The sequence below is a fragment of the Helicoverpa zea genome, chromosome 4 (assembly GCF_022581195.2).
Source record: "Helicoverpa zea isolate HzStark_Cry1AcR chromosome 4, ilHelZeax1.1, whole genome shotgun sequence".
Classification (NCBI taxonomy): domain Eukaryota; kingdom Metazoa; phylum Arthropoda; class Insecta; order Lepidoptera; family Noctuidae; genus Helicoverpa; species Helicoverpa zea.
In genome coordinates this window covers 12,615,425-12,633,057 of record NC_061455.1, presented here as the reverse complement: position 1 = coordinate 12,633,057, position 17,633 = coordinate 12,615,425, and the positions used below count along the sequence as shown (strand labels likewise).

Below are 17,633 nucleotides of genomic sequence, written 5' to 3'. Positions count from 1 at the left end.
GTCTAGGCGATGCTGTAAAATAGTCTAAAAGTGACGGGGTGTTGCACCGTGGTGTAATAAATTAGTTGAATTAAAGTTGCGGTGTCTTTCCTTTAGTTTTCTGAAATTTGATATAAATTTTTTAACCAATTTAAATAAAGAGGACAGAAAATCTACAAAGAGTATAAAAATAACGTAGGAACCGTGTTAAAATTATATTTCTTCTACAAAGGATGAAGAAACAGTCTTAAAATACACAATGCCATAAACGATAAAAATATCTACGAAGATTCTTTTTTTTATCTGCAGTTCCGATAGAAACATACCACCACTAATATATTTCTTGTTACAAGAATCAAATAATACTTCACCATCCAACACAACAAAGTTGCAAGTCACCTCAACACGCTACAATAAGCCACGAACTTTTTACTACACTCAAAACCATTTACCTAAAACATTCTCATTACTGCAAAGTGCTCACCTTACACTACATTGTAAATGCGGTCATTTTAAATGGCGGATACCTACGGGCTGTCCCGCGATTTATTCGTGTCGGGCTGCAGCGGGCCTTTATTGCTGTGCTTGTTAAAACGTCTTACTGTTTTATTTGTAGTTATTTTTAATTTTAACTAATGAGGATCTCGATAGAGGTTTTGTGTCTGACTTTTTAAAGGAGGGATATCTGTTGTACATAAATTGAGGCATTGTACAAAAAAGCGGTATAAGAATTTATGAAATACCTATTAGTTTTCCCTTTTAAAATTCGTGTTTTTTATTAACTTGCTACTACCAAACTAGTTCCAAAACACGAAATTCACTAATAAATACTTCCTAACAACTTTGCTGTTTCGAAAAATGAATGCAATAAATTGTAACCGCGCCTTTCTCAGACAAGAAACAAATTCTTATTTCTCACGCTTCTAAGATTGATTATCAAAAAAAAAGTGCATTCCCATTGCACTTTAATTAGCAAGCCCAGTTAGTTTTGCTCACATTACATTAATTATTATGAAGAATATCTAATTATAAAGAAACCTCTTTAGCTTACAGAAATTAACGTTTATTGCTATAATTTTATACTGTTAAAATCCTCTGGATTCAAAATATGTTTACAAAAAATATGTAAATTGATTCTAAATGAGTGTTGCTTTTCAATAAAAGGTTTTTGAAAAATACATAGATATGCTTCGAAATATACTCCTATAATCGGGATATTTACATAAAGCGCCATATATATATATATATATACCAACAACACAACACTTAAAAACAAACACAAAATACTTGTCCAATGTTTATTCCGTCGACAACACGTCCAATTGAATGAAATGAAACGTTGAAATTCGAGTATCATAATTTGATTGCGTAGTGTTGGGGTCGATTCCTGTTTTATTTTTAGGAGCTAATTCCTATTGGAATTTTTGCCTGAATTTTAGTTCTGATGGGATAGCTCGCAATCAAAGTCGATGTAATATTTTTGGTATGAATACCCTGGCTAGCTTTATTCGCTTTTTTATTTTCAATTCCAGTTTTATTTTGTTACATTTGAATTTTGGGATGTATTTATTTGCCGACATCCGTCGTTTTTGGATCTAATTATTATATATAAAAAGTGAGGCATTTATACATATTTACATATAATGGTAACTCAATAACCTCGGTAGATACCAAATAAATCAGTTTAAAAACAAAAAGTTTAAGCTCAGATAACAAAAGCACCTTTCACTGAGATGAAAAAAGAAACTAAAAATAATTTCAACGTTCAACAAAAAGAAAGACAGCAAAAAAGTCCCATTATGAAACAAAAAAACACGCATAAAAGCATTCAAATTCACAAGCATTCCCATAACACAATCAGAACTTAGCACAGAGCTCCAAGCTCCAAGCTCCATAGCTCCAAGGCTCCGAGTAAAAAGCTGTAAGATGGTAAGATATAAGTCGCCTTTAGAAAAATCGCACCGATTAATATCAGAGGGGAGACTGCAGCATCATATTTTTCATCATTATGTTCTCATTAAAGGAGCCAGCGTCAGGAAATCGGATCACGAAAAAAGGAAGATAATACTGTCTGGCTGTCTAGTTGTGTATTCAATCTGTTTTGTGTTGAATTGGATGTTATGTTTTTTTTGCAGGAATTTTGGCGGTATTTTATTTAGATAAGAAAGTGTACAATACTATACTTACGCATTATCCAACACTATACGCATATTAGAAACTTTTATAATTGACGAGCCGTTTTCCCGCGGTTTCACCCGCGTCCCGTGGGAGCTACTTCCCGCACCGGGCTAAAATATAGCCTATGTTACTCGCAGATAATATAGCTTTCTAATGGTGAAATAATATTTAAAATCGGTCCAGTAGCTTTTGAGTTTATCAATTACAACCAAACAAACAAAGTTTTCCTCTATATAATATTAGTATAGATGTACCTAGTTTCAACCACGTCTCAGGGAATTTTTCCCCATGCCAAATAAAATATGGCTTAACTCTCTTTCTAATAACTTACCTGTTTATAGGTTCACCAAAATCGGATAAGTACTTTCATGGATAACTATTTGCAATTTTGTAAACAGTAAGATTACTTATTCTTACACGTATACTTGGTTGCGCTCGTATACAGAGTAATAAGGGTAACCACCTTTCTGCATATGCTCAACATTGCACTCTTTCTCACTACAACTTTCAATAATTTGCTTTGAAATTACATCAAGAATTTGCATATCTAATCAGCAAGCATCTTAGTTTCTGAAAGTTTTTATTAAATCTTGAATATGTATGGTTTGCAGTCATTCTGAAAGTATACATAGAAACTTTTGCGGTTATATTAATTAAAGCACTCATGTCATTTTATCAGAGATAGCAAGTTATTAAGTTAGGTATCCTTAAATAACCAGATACTTATGAAGATGATTCGATAAGGTAGCGGGTATAGTTGCTATTTCCGATCAATCCTTCAGGCTTTTGGAAATCTATGGGTCTATGTTCAGCAGTGGTCGTCATATGGCTGAAAGGATGAGCGTAGGGTTAATTATCTTATGATTCATAAACACAGCAATTGAAGGCATAAAGATTAAAAGAATATAAATGACATAAAAAGCTCATTTCCCTTACAATAATGAAACAGTGAAAACTAGTGAAATAGTTTCGGAGCACAGTCTTCACGAAAATTACCCCCTTGATTGCTGCCAAGATAAATTATTCGTGTCTGAAGACGCTCTTCGCGTAGATATATAAGAATACTGGATGAGTCACCATGTTCCGACATGCGGAACGACACACCTACAAATTCTTGTAGTCAAATTGAAGGTTACTTCGTAAGTAAGTTTATTTACCTACTTTTCAAATTATACGCTAGTAAATACAGAATTCTAATGATACATACTACTTTTGATTAGAGTGTATTCTTAAGAAAAAAAAGCCCAAGTATTAAAATATAACCCAATTATTAAAATATAACCCAATTATTATAATTAAAAGCACATTAATTTCAATCTATAAATCGAAAAGTATTATTATTTTTGACGCATTTAGATGTCGACTTAATGTTGTTACACAAGGCGAACTATTTACAACACATCATCATCATCAGCCTATCGCAGTCCACTGCTGGACATCCTCTACAAGTGCACGCCACTGAGATTGATTTTCGGCTGCTCGCATCCAGCTCCTGCCAGCCGTCTTGCGCAAGTCATCACTCCACCGTGCCTGAGGACGTCCTACACTACGTTTACGAACAATAACATGGTATTAAAAAAAACTTACTTTATTTACCTCAGGTAAGTGTCATATCCAGTGACTCCACATCTCTGTCCCCCTGTTATAAATGTTGAGGGGCTAAAAAGGTGTCGCCTTGAATCCAGACCGCGTCTGCAGTGAACTGATAAATATACTCCTAAGACGTCGGCCCTTACTCAATTTATATTAATATACGTATTCTTATATCTTATACCAAGTGATGGAAGTTGTTACTCATAATCCACGGTGTTTTGTTTTCAAAATATAATTTCGAAATTGTTTTGAAGTTTGAAATGTGTGAAGATTGGGAGAATTAATGTAAATTAATGGATTATCTTGATGTTATTTGTTAATAATGGGCTGTTTGAGTGAAAGGCGTGTTTTATTACAATTTTGTGATGTGGAAATAATTTCCTAACATTTTATTATAACAACAAGGAAATATTCAATTAATAAACTTTCTCTAATTTCTATTTGTTTATATTTTATCACCAGAATTTTTTTTACACTATAAGCACTTGCTGCACTATCTCAAAAACAGCACTATTCGCTCTCGCAGACGTATAAAAAATGTACCGAAACCAATATTCATATAAAACCTTCTTCAACATACGGAGGTACTCATAATGTTGTAAAACTCAAAGCATTTTCTACAGCATAAGGTAAAAGCAGCAGTTTTCGTCATATCACTACAAGTGGGGTGAGAGCGCCAATAGTGTGCACCACGCTTTAACGTCACGTATCTCATATGGCCTTACCCGATATTGTGAAACGAGCGGTTACTTCCTCGTGTATTTATTTTTCAGCCTGTTTATTAAAGTTAAGGGTTATCGTTTTGATATAAAATTTTTAAACATTTCAGAACTGTAAAGGATGAGGAAGAAGTATTGTAAATTTTTTTTCTCTTTACTTTCCAAAGCATAATCGCAAAGTCCTTGCAGTTTTAATTATTAATTAGGTACTTAAAACAACATCATATTACACTAAAACTTTCTCGTTATAATCACACCGATGTCATCAATTGCCGCGACAGCATCTTAACACACACGCCCTTTCACCTTTCACCCGAACATCAAGGTACCATCAAATTCAAATCAAGCCATACCATATGATCCGACATCACTTACATGCATACGATGCGAACGGTTTATCCCAAACAGAAGCAGTGCATGCAAATTGCATGCATACATAGTACCCTGGATTCGGGTTTGCAAATTGTAAATTGCTTTGCCCGGCTGATCTAAATATTGACTGTGACCTCCCAAAGGGTATAACTTCATCGATGTGTAATTATTGGTAAAATATTTCGGAGCTCGTGTTTGGTAAACAAGTATTTTGGTTTGTAGGTATATTTTGAAATTAGGTTATTTTAGATATACGTTGATGTGGCTCTCGTCAAAAGGAAAACAAAGTTAAAATTCGTCAAGAGATATATATCGTGTTATACTGCGGTTTGTAAAAAAACAGAGAGCATCATCGGTTTAAGTATGTATAATGATATAATCATTACTGTGGTTTTAGTTTTACATTATTTTTAAGATGAATTTTATTTTAATGTCGGGATCTAAACAATTTTGACTCTTGCAATGATAAAACAAGTATCACTATCAATCACGAATAATTTATTATAACAAAAACGAAAAAAAAATGTCATTACATAATATAAACTTCAACAAAAACTAACTACTGCTAAATCTGCAATAAATAATTATGCAAAACATAACAATCCAATAGAATTCAATGAATATTATAATAAGCGAGTATATTTTTATAACACTTAATTTTATTAAACATTCATTCTAAGCTACAAACACGTACACGATTGAAAAATGGTTAAATGCTGTTGTCGAAATAATGTTCAACATTAATTGAAATGGGGGTGGCATATTAACATTTGGTCGCGGTAAACCGCTTCTTAATCTTTAAACCAAACAAACAAATAAACACCAACCTCCTTGCCAAAATGAAATAAGTTCTCCAGTCAATAAACTGCAAACTGTATAACCTAATCATAATTATTATCACACACAATTTAAATTAATATTTCATAAACATTAAAAAACAACGATATCAAAACTTCATAATAATAATTAGTAATAAGTACTTAATTATCATTTAGGGTCTACATAAAAATCAGTGCGTCACAAAAATGGAGTTTTAAAACTCGTAGTGGCATAATAAACAATCAGATTCGAGAAAAAGTCCAACGATATTTTTCGTCTTTCAGATATTAAAAAAAATATTGTTGTACTTTTTTGAAAAAGGCTAATAAGTGCAAGCTAGTTTTAATAAATCAATTGAGGACACTTGATTCGTATGTCGGTATCATGTACTTGATGTTTATGAATGCATCAGGCCCTCCGTATCGTTCTAGCAACTGAAGGGTGCTCTCTATGAGATCTGCCACATTTTCTCCCCGGGTTGTAGTGTGGTCTATAGCGGAACCGATGTTACCTGAGAACAACCGTAACTAATTACTGTTATATTCTTGAACATGGTTAATTAAAGGCCCAAAGACATATTTGAAGTAAGAGGCAAAATAATGATAATAATTTTCCTCATTGCTGGGTGGCTATGTTCATAACGCACCCTTAGAATGAAAGTGACCGAATCCAAAAAATGCAATTTGTGGGAAATGAGCAAAATCGTCATCAAAAAATTATATTACTTAATACATCTTAATATATCTCTTCCGTTTTTAATGGCTTACTATTGATTTTTACCAGATTTGTGGATTAGCCTTTTGAGATCACAATGACAATGCAAATTTATGTTTATAGTATTTTTTTATATATATTTTAACATAAAATATAAAGTAGTTTCAAATTAAGTCACTTTATTTCAAAATTATGTTTTCCATTCTATGTTTTTTTAAGAATTAAGTCTGTTTATGACACATATTGGTAATAATTCCGTAGACACAATAAATAATAAGACACTGTCATACTGAAAGTTATTTGGACATAGGGTATTAAATTAAAATGCAATGTTATAAAAATCTGAATGTATTTATTTATTTCAGTCTTAATAATATTTATTCAAGTAACTGATTCGTTATCAGTAATTGAGAAAACAAAATCTACGGGACCTTTGCTTGTGTTTGTGAATAAAATAACAGAATGTATCCAAATGAGCAGGCAATGTCTATTAACCTCCTGCTTCTATTGTGGAGCCTTGTGTTGGCTATAAGTAGAACAGAGGATCAAATTCCTACTTAAGTCTGCACAAAATAACAAATCACTTCTGCAATGAAACCTTTAGTGGCAGAAAAGTGATAAATATATCTTTTAAACAGTTCCGTTAAAAAGTCTACAATTAGCGTCTTTATGCAGTTCTAACGCGTACATCAGCGGCAATAGAAACTTTTTAGCAGCTTTAACCTTTAACATAATTGTTTGAACTCTCTTTTAAAGATGTAGGCTGCAAATGGGTTGTAGAATGATCTCTTGTAAAACCCAGAGTGACATTTGGTTCAGTTTCTGCTGCCTTTAGTGATATTTACAGCTATGAGCAGCTATGAGCAGCTACGGAAGCAATAATAGAACTTAAAGATACTTTCGGAACCCCTAAAGCACTACTGTACAGCTAACAGTTGCCAAATAGGCTGATATTTCCACTAGTGTGCTAGTTGAGATGGTTCTACTAGTTGGTTAGACCACTGCGTAGTGACAGACGCGGCGTGGAACACTGTTAGAGACGCTAGTGTGCTCTATGACGTGTCTTGGTCGGACCATTTGCCTCTAATTATAAAGTGTGATCTTAAGTTATTAAGGCCAAAAGTTGCACCTGCACTTCCTAAATGTAACAAAGTAACATGGGGTGACAGAGCTTTGCAGCAGACTGAGTTATATAGCAATTATTGTAATGATCTCTTGAAAAATGTAAACTTTCCCTTAGAATTTACTGAATGTAGTAAAACTAGATGTAGAATTAAGGAACATTTTCCATAGTTTTGACTGCAGTAATGGTATAAATAAGTATAACTCTGTAACTTATTGTAAATGGTGTGCATACCTGTAAGTGACATATTGACACAGTAAATACTTACGTAAGAAATTTTGTAACTATACTTGTTTTTGTGTATATGTTGTTGGTTTGCCTTAATAAATAAAATAAAATAAAAATAAATAAAACATGAAACTATTTTAGACAATATTTATGCGGAAATTGTGCTATACTCTATGAAGGTGCAATCGCAAGTAACTGTAAGAACGGATTACAGCGCAAAAAGAGTTACATAACGGGCTGGAATAAGCATGTGAAGGACGCACACAGACAGGCTCGGATTTTCAAACCTGGACGTTGTTTGGTAGACCGAAAAATGGTGATTTATATGAAAAAATGCTGGAAAGTAGAAAGGTTTTTAAAAGTAAATTGAAATGGTGCCAAAATAATAAGGACCAAATAAAAATGGACATTATTGCAAGTCATCATGACGCAAAGAATTTTGGTAGTTTTTGGAAAGCCACGAACAGGTTGAATCAAAGGTCGGGTCTGCCTGTGAGTATTGATGGCCTTATTGATCCTGGTGATATCGCCAACCTATTTAGTAGAACCTTTAGGGTTGGGTCTCCCCTGGGTACGTCGTCTGGTGGGCTTGAGGTGGTGGGGGGGTCTGAAGACATGCCTATTAGGTTTACGGCCAGGGAGGTAGCTACTGTCATACGCAACTTAAAGAGAGGCAAGTCGCTGGGTCATGACAGCCTAAGTATAGAGCATTTGCTGCATGCTGGTAAGCACTTACCGCGAGTGCTAGCAATTATTTTTAGCTTGTGCCTGAGTCACTCGTATCTTCCAGCGGATTTACTTAAAACTATTGTTGTGCCTATTGTTAAGAATAAAACTGGAGATGCGAGTGAAAAGAGCAACTACAGGCCTATATCCCTGGCTACCATCATTGCAAAGGTGTTGAAAGTCTGATTGACCAGCAGCTGGATAAGTACTTAATACTTAACGATGCCCAGTTTGGTTTTAAGCCAATCTTATCCACGGAAACAGCTATACTATGCCTCAAACAGACTGTTCAATACTATACAAGTAGGAAAACACCTGTATATGCATGTTTTCTGGACCTCTCCAAGGCTTTCGACCTCGTATCTTACGACTGCCTATGGAGAAAATTGTGGTGAAAATGGAGAAAATATCAAGAACTTCCCAAGCGATATCATTAGGATGCTAAAGTATTGGTATAAAAACCAATACAATTATGTTAAGTGGGCGGGTGTCCTGTCGGATGCATACGGGTTGGAGTGCGGTAAAACGGTGTAGGAAAAAAGCCACATCAGGTTAATAAAATCTTATCATAACGTGTTGGAAAAGTTTAAGGTGAGCATCGATCAATAAATTGTAGAAATTCACAGATCTGAATACACTGATGTGTGGCTCTGTGTACCTAAATATCTTAACATACCACACAACTTTAATATTATAGGGGCATATTCCAAAAAAGTTACAACTTAAACTTTTTAATTTTAGTAATAAACAGGTTCAATATTAAGAATAACAAAAATAATGAATATGCCTTTAGTCATAGACAGACCTATTATTATAAGTGTCGTTTGTCTTTTATAATTATTTTTTACTAAATAGACCTAATCCTTAAAAGGTCACTGAATACTACCTACATATTTTGTTTTATAAAGACGTATTAATCAAAATGTCACTTTATGGCAAAAAATATTGTGTAACTTACCGTGGCAGTATTCGCAATAAACGGACACTTTTTGAGATTCGCCGATGTTTTACATGTTCACTCGCAAGCGCATCTGACGTAATACTAGTTCTGGCTCTTTCACACAATATGCGTAAACGAATAGCGGAACGAGTGAAAGAGACCGAAATAAGCGTAGTCTCTGTTATAGTTAGAAATAGGTCTCTTTTTATTTACAGGGTTATAGATTATGCTTTTTAAGGTCAGTTTATTGTAAAAACGAGTATTACAGGAATTTTGAATTAAGTCACTTTCATTCTAAGGGTGCGATAAGATTGTGACTTCTTGGTACACGGCTCTTTACTTGTACCTATGTCCCACCTTTAGTTTCCATTCAATTACCAACGGAGACATCAAACACAAAGAGAAACCATCTCGTACAGCCGAATTGCAACCTGCATTCACCATCTTAATAAACTGCCAATCTCTCTGTAGGTACCGAATGAGTTTCCATTGACCTCCCTTGCACTGGTCCATTCTATGTAGAATGACCTGTGACGGTCTTTATGTTCCAGAAGGATCTATAGGCCTTGCGTACAACGTTTTGATTGAGTTGTGACGTCAACAAGTAAAACGGCTTAGGGCAAATTGGTTACATAGGTTGGTAACGTTTCTCATCAAACGGAATGACAAATGCAGGTAAGTTTTATGCGACTGAGGGTTATCTTTGCGGGGTGAAGATTCTAACATTTGTGCTTTTAATTCGACGGCAAAATTGTTTATCAAATTAATTGTTTGTCGATGAGTATGTAATAATGAATCTCAAACAAGTAATAGTTAACTGATCAATTCATACAAAATCACTATTTTAAAACAGTTTTGAAAGGAGGTTTCGCCATATTAATTTAACCAGCGCAACTCACTGACAGTTCACTAGTTATAATTAAAATATCGGAAAAAAGTTCCGACATGCGAAACTTACCGCAAAATGTTTTCTGTATTTTTGGACGCTTTTCAGTTTGGTATTGACGCGTGAATTTAATTTATTATACTAAAAACATTTGCAGTTTATTGAAATCTGAATCTGGAATAATCTGCGTATCAAAATGGGTTTTTACGTTATCAAATATATTTTTTGAATATAATTGGATTTTCTTTGTGTATTCTAGATATTAAAGTAATATTAATAATGTATTTGAGTACTTTTATTTTTCGCCGTGACCTCCGGTGCTCCAATACTCTTGCCATTGAAAGAGCAATTGAGCTGAATCGGGGGTCAAAGGTGTTCGTACAATCTCTTGGAAGAAGCCACTTGACGAAGCTGACCACAACAAGTGGAGAAGTCGTTTCTTCGGTACCGGCAGTCCTTTCGGAAGTGGAAAATTTCTATGGCCGGTTATACGCATCGCATGCATCTCGACCTGATCCCGGAAATGAGGATTCTAGAGCCACATTAACACGCCATTTCACCGAAGACCTGCCAGAAGTCAGCAGTGGCGAAATCGAGATCGCTCTGAGACAGCTCAAAAATGGAAAAGCCCCTGGCGAGAATGGCATTACAACAGAGCTATTAAAAGCAGGAGGAAACCCCTTACTGGGGGAGCTCCAGAAGCTTTTTAATGCCGTCCTGTTTGAAGGGAGAACTCCAGAGGCGTGGAGTAGGAGTGTTGTCGTCCTGTTCTTCAAAAAGGGAGACAAAACCCAGCTGAAGAACTATCGACCCATTTCCCTCCTAAGCCACGTCTATAAGCTGTTCTCAAGAGTGATCACGAACCGACTTGCGCGAAGACCTGACGAATTCCAACCACCGGAGCAGGCTGGGTTTCGGAGCGGATACGGCACCATAGACCACATCCACACAGTGCGGCAGATTATACAGAAGACCGAAGAGTATAATCAGCCCCTGTGTCTAGCATTTGTGGACTATGAGAAGGCCTTTGACTCGGTTGAAATCTGGTCTGTTCTGGAGTCCCTGCAGCGTTGTCAAGTAGATTGGCGATACATCCAAGTGATGAGATGTCTCTACGAAGCCGCTACAATGTCCGTCCAAGTACAGAATCAGCAAACAAGGCCCATACCGTTGCATCGAGGAGTGAGACAAGGGGATGTTATTTCCCCGAAACTGTTCACTAATGCAATGGAGGATATGTTCAAGACGCTGAACTGGAAAGGACGCGGCATCAACATCAATGGCGAACACATCTCTCACTTGCGATTTGCTGACGATATCGTCATCATGGCGGAAACGCTGCAGGACCTACAACAGATGCTGAATGACCTGGCTGAATCTTCTCTACACATCGGCCTACGGATGAACTTGGACAAAACCAAGGTCATGTTCAATGAACATGTTCTACCGGAACCGATTGCGATACACGGCGCCGTTCTCGAAGTTGTTCGGAAATATGTATACCTCGGGCAGACATTGCAGTTAGGTAGAAACAACTTTGAGGACGAGGTGAATAGGAGAATTCAGTTGGGTTGGGCTGCATTTGGGAAGCTACGTCGAGTCCTAACATCGTCGATCCCACAGTGCCTAAAGACAAAAGTCTTCAATCAGTGCGTCCTACCTGTCATGACTTACGGAGCCGAAACGTGGACACTGTCGGTACGGCTGGTTCACAAGTTTAAAGTCGCTCAGCGGGCTATGGAAAGAGCTATGCTCGGCATTTCTCTGAGGGATCGCATCAGAAATGAGGTAATCCGTCAGAGAACCAAGGTCATCGACATAGCCCACCGAATCAGCAAGCTGAAGTGGCAGCGGGCTGGCCATATTAGCCGAAGAACCGATAACCGTTGGGGTAAACGAGTTCTAGAGTGGAGACCACGCCTCGGCAAACGTAGTGTAGGACGTCCTCAGGCACGGTGGAGTGATGACTTGCGCAAGACGGCTGGCAGGAGCTGGATGCGAGAAGCTGAAAATCGATCTCAGTGGCGTGCACTTGGAGAGGCCTATGTCCAGCAGTGGACTGCGATAGGCTGATGATGATGACTTTTATTTTTATTTCCATAGGATATTACATAACTTGATTTCATTTTATAATAAAGCTGTTACAAACATAATTACGTGAAACTTATGGGAAAAGGACGCTCACTCTGCAATTGAAATTTAATTCAGTAATATAATTTCCTGCATCAAATAATTTTGTGGCTGACCCTTCTAATTTGATTGGATGCATATTACGTGCAAGTTTATATCAAGGTCAATATTCAATTGGTTGCAATACAAACCTATTCGAGTAAATATTGGTATAGCAATATCAATTCGGTTTGATGTGCAATATCTAATAGCCTCTGTGGTTGGTATTCTATAATGAATATTTGCTGTCGTCTGCGCGAATATTTGATACCGCAATGTTTAATAGTTTTCTCTAAACTGACGTAAAATCTGCAAAACTGTCTTTCACAATTATAGAAGAGGTTCAGTTAATATGAAGGATTTTCCGAGCTTCGTTGAGATCGGTTTTCAGTCTGACTAGATGTAGCTGGGTACCAGTGTTTTACATGTAGTGACTGCTTATCTGACCTTCTCAATCAACCAAGTTACCCATTCAACTCGATACTCTTCCGTACCCTATGCAAGACAAAAAAAGCCTGTTATTTTCCGCCCAGCTTTTTCTCAACACAAAAACATTATTTTGTGTCTCACACACCTCATTTTTTCCCTTAAGCATCCAATTTCAAAACCTAATTACGTCACCACGCCCGATTTGCGTCAATGACGTCATCAATCATTTTCACCTCATAATTGACACGTGGAGAGCCGAGAAGATATTGTTTTCAGCCTAATAGACTTGTCGGGGCATCCGGGGTAGATTAATTACATGTGGCTGTGAAATTCGGGGCGTTTCGGGCGTTTTCAGCGTTCGGGGTGTTTCGGGCATTCGGCGTTTGTGGCGTTGCCCTCTCACCGGCGGTGACAACACGGCATTGTTGCCGTGCCACGTCTCCTGGTTTTGTTTGTATTTGTCATTTTGATGGTGAGGTGTCTTGTTATTTAAAAGGCTGTTTGTTATGGTTTTGGTAATCATTTGGAAATACAAATTTGAATAAGCAAGTTATGATGAAAAATTGAGCATTTGACACTTGAAAAATGTAAGTCTGATACACAGCCTTAGTACGTTTCACATTACCAAAGGGTAACTATATAGGTTGAGGAAGTAAGCCAGACAGCCTCACCATGTGGGAAACTGTTACTACTGGCACTCAGCAGCATCTAATAAGACTAAAAACTGACTCCAATCAAGTCTTGGCAGACGATGACTTAAAGAACTTATAATATTATTGAAGAAAAAAAACTAAATTGCGACAAAACAGTCGCAAGTGTGCAAAACTAGTCACATTATTAACCGTCACGACATAGTTGCGACGCGTCGTTTTTGCGTCCTACCTGAATCTAATGTTTTGTAAATTGTACGTCATTAACATTGTCCCACGGGTTTTAGCTAGCGGGTTTTAGTTATATATGAGCTTTATTAAGTCTCAAATTGTGATTTGTCTGCATTCTTGTCATGGTATTGTGTTCAGGATTTTTAATTAGATGTTTTTGAGGATTTTTTAAGCAGTTAAGGTTTTTTTAGTGAAGATTTGACTCGAATATTTATTTATTCAAACGAAATCATTCAAACGAAATCTGAAATGTGAAATGAAATGAAATAAAATGGCTTTAATATATGTAAAACCTTATGAACCACGCATTAAAATAAAATGGAGAAATCCCTACCTACGTTTAAAGAACTAACTTTTTTTTTTATGATTACCAATACTCTCTATAATAGTCATAAATTGATGATTTTACTTACGGTTTTTATCCTTGAACAGGTTAAGTGTGGGTAGAATCTGTCGGTAGTAAGGCACCAGGGCTTCGCCGACTCTCTCGCAGCCAGTGACCAACATCTGGATACATTTGAGCGCGTGACACAACACCGTAGGACGCTTCGTTGCTAGAGCGTCTGTCAATATCAGAATTAATATGAGTAATTGAGTATAAATAATACATAAGTTTTTTTATCTATAGACGTTCCATTTTAAAAACAATATATCCGTTAAAGAAATAATTTCCGAACCGGTATTTATAAAATTCTTATTAAAAAGTCTGCATAAATTGCAATTACTCCAAGCAAGCAAGCCAAATGTTCCTCATAGTAAATTAATTTACTGATCAATTGAAGCCTCCAAGATTCTTCTTTCACTGCACCAACTTACATTATAATCTGATTATATAATCAAGATGCAAAACTCTTTTGAACATCTAATATCCTGCTATCAAAAAGATTGCTCAAAGAAAACTAAATCCATTAAAGTGAACTTGATCAAGCTTAAAAGATATTAGGTTTTAATGTAGACTAGAACATTTTCTAGTATGAAAAATGTAATATCGTGCGCTAGGAGTTTCATATAGAGGTACTGAAAATTACTCTCAGACGGTTCTCCATGTTGAAAATGCTTATAAGTTATTATCTGGGGTCTAGGCGAGAAAGGATAGTTCTTAGTAGAGTGTTGGTATATGAGCTTTATGATTATGTAAATAGAGTTTTTTTTGCAATATTCCCTTGTACCATGGTGGCAATATTCTCTTGTACCATGTTGTGTTAGAGATTTTATCTTCCTCTTTAATTGATATTAGTTCAGAAAGTGGTGAACCAGAAAGTTCATCATTAATTAACGAGATGTAAACAGTTAAACCATCATCATCAATGCCACCCCTATCCTTAATTTTACTTGGGGTCAATGATGCATATTTAGTGGTCCTGTACTCTTCTATCTACCATCATTTCACAAGTAACATTTCGTAAACCATTTAAACACAGGGAAAAATATTATCAGTTAATCCAGCATTAATATAAATATTATATTAACATCTTACTTTTAATCGGTATAATGAGTTGAGGTACCACCGGCAGAACCTTGTAAGACCCCTTAGTGATCAGGTCATGAATTCCTCTCTCCACAATGAAGTTGTATGGGTAAGAACCTTCAGCCAGCCCGTCGAAGAACATGGGTAAATAGTGATGAAAGTCCAGTTTTTCTATGGGTACCTAAACAAGAAAACGGACGTTTTAGAAACCTATGAATTTTAATAGTAGGTTAGTTTGGTAATTTTACAAGGAATTAGACGCATCGGTATAATCATTACTTTGCCTATAAGCTTAAGTATCTAAAGGAAACAGATCTGTAATTTGAATTTATGACATGCATAAAAATATTTTTCATTGTTCACAAAGCAAGGTAATTTAACTAACTTCTAGTATTCAATATTACCTGGCACTTAATTTTATTACTTTCACAGGGTTACCTATAACTGGATATTCGAGGCCATTCTGTACCAAGCTGAACATATTATCCAATAAATCTAAGATTGACTTCATTCTCCCATTCGCTCATATAAATAGAGCGTAAAATTGATTAAATTCCATATTCCCTAGACTAGAAAATATTCAGGGATAGGAGTATATTTTCGAGAATCAGAAATTAAAGGCTCAAGGAGATTTCTTATTAAATGCTGGATAAAAATGGAATTCGAGACTAGTTCTGAAATATCGCGATTGAAGTTTTACAGATGAAAGTTTAGTTCTGGGAAATTTAAGAACAAAGACATGAAATAAAACTTAAGTACGTAAAATGTTCCAAATTAATTTGTTTTATATTTTTGTCTTTATATAGTAGTAAACTACAATAACTTTGAACACTAAAATTCAGTACCTAAGTATGAGAAGCTTGTTTTTCTGTGTCAAGCTATAAAAATAGGTTATGACGTGACTTGCGGAGGCGACCACCTACGCGCAATTATCATGAGTACCGGAACACTCAAATATCATACCTTTGATTGGCATTGCTAAGGTAGTGACCTGGATATACTTCTTGATAAAACGTCATACGTCAAATATAAGTAGGACCTAGCTTTTAGATCGTCAATTCGTAGGCCGTACCGTGGGCTTACGTCACTTTTAGCGATAGTAAAGGGTATTGTTATCGTGTCACATACAAGTTTGACAGATTGTGGTTACCAAACTTTGAGGTATATTGACTACCAGATGCCAGATGTACATAGTTTGTTTTAAATGCCACCGATTTCATTTTAATTGATAACAATATTATTTTTTTAGTGTTCCATTGTAGACACAGAGCTCTTCTCCAAAGCAGGGAAACTATCACAAATAGTTTTATTCATACACCCTAAACATTAATATAACTTGTAAATGATAGTTCAACTTAATCACCTTCCAAGCCAGTCGTTTGCCGAAGTTAGTGAACTCGATACAGACAGGAAACTCTCCTCGCTGGTAACACTTCCTGAACATGGTGGGCCGAGGGGGTAGCGGATCGAATACTCCACATTTTGGTGGTGGAAGCACTTTTGTGTTCTTTTGCATAGCTGTGGAGAAAAAGTAAAAGTGATAATCGGTTATTAGGCTGAACGCAAAAGTCAGACTTGTTGTAGGACAGACAATCGGACAGATTTTTTGTAGGATGTCCTTACTAGGCTTTTCTAACCGACTTTTTGTCGACGGTATGCGTTGCTCTAATATTATCAGTGTTTTTTACTTTGCTTGCTACTTGCCTACAAAAAATCAGTCACCGATTATCGGACGTGGTCAGCCTTACGGTTTTAAAGCAACGGTTACCTTCTTTCAATTTGTCAAATAAAATTAAAGTTGGTGAATCTTTGAATCACAACTCTATACAAAACACCATCATAAGACATCGATTGGCATTAACCTATTGGCCTAAATAGATTCATAGTGAACATATACAATTTTATTTGCCTTTTTATTAAATTCCTAACTGAAAAGATGGCTCAGCAACAGATTATTGAAGGTGATTGATTGGCAAGTTGTTGCTCCAATGTTCTTCTTGATATTTTTAAACACACAGTTGTAAGTTTTGGCTATTTGTTTCATATCCTTCCAGTCGATCAGTCTTAAGGAATGTAATCAAGAGAAGTGGTAGGATGATGATGATGATTAAAATAATAAAGTTGAGTAGGTACCTTGTATTGTGAAGGCAGGGACCACCCTCGGTTTCTTTGTCTTGTGCCCATAAGGATAGTTGGGACTTGGCTTCTTCAGAGAATGTCGGAAATCCTTCCCGCACTGTTCGGGAGCGCACGGCGGTAATAGCACCATCTTTACTCACTTTCTCATAAAAAAATATATCAAAAAAACATGCTACGTTCACCCGTGAGTAAATAATCTTATAATATCGATCTAAAATGTTGACACAAGTAATAAAATAACTAAGTAAATTTGTTCTAGACGGGGGCTCG

General features: G+C 36.0%; 2 protein-coding genes across 6 annotated transcripts in view; one reads left to right on the top strand and one right to left on the bottom strand.

Moving 5' to 3' along the window:
• LOC124629528 (CUGBP Elav-like family member 4) overlaps window positions 1-17,633 on the top strand; it is a 572,069-nt gene that overhangs the window by 187,044 nt on the left and 367,392 nt on the right. The gene's annotated exons all lie outside the window — the stretch shown is intronic.
• LOC124629529 (parkin coregulated gene protein homolog) lies at window positions 5,319-17,576 on the bottom strand. Its single transcript, XM_047162950.1, has 5 exons — window positions 17,358-17,576; window positions 16,588-16,742; window positions 15,234-15,405; window positions 14,170-14,319; window positions 5,319-6,171 (listed from the first exon to the last, which is right to left on the bottom strand). Exons 1-5 carry the CDS (start codon window positions 17,491-17,493, stop codon window positions 6,011-6,013), a joined length of 774 nt encoding a protein of 257 aa, XP_047018906.1. The 5' UTR covers window positions 17,494-17,576; the 3' UTR covers window positions 5,319-6,010.

Coding starts and splice junctions, on each gene's coding strand:
- LOC124629529 (XM_047162950.1), bottom strand. CDS start 17,493: ATGGTGCTATTACCGCCGTGCGCTCCCGAACAGTGCGGGAAGGATTTC. Junction 16,743..17,357: donor CCCTGCCTTCACAATACAAG/GTACCTACTCAA, acceptor TTTTCTCCACAG/CTATGCAAAAGAACACAAAA. Junction 6,172..14,169: donor CCTGTTCAAGGATAAAAACC/GTAAGTAAAATC, acceptor GGTTGTTCTCAG/GTAACATCGGTTCCGCTATA.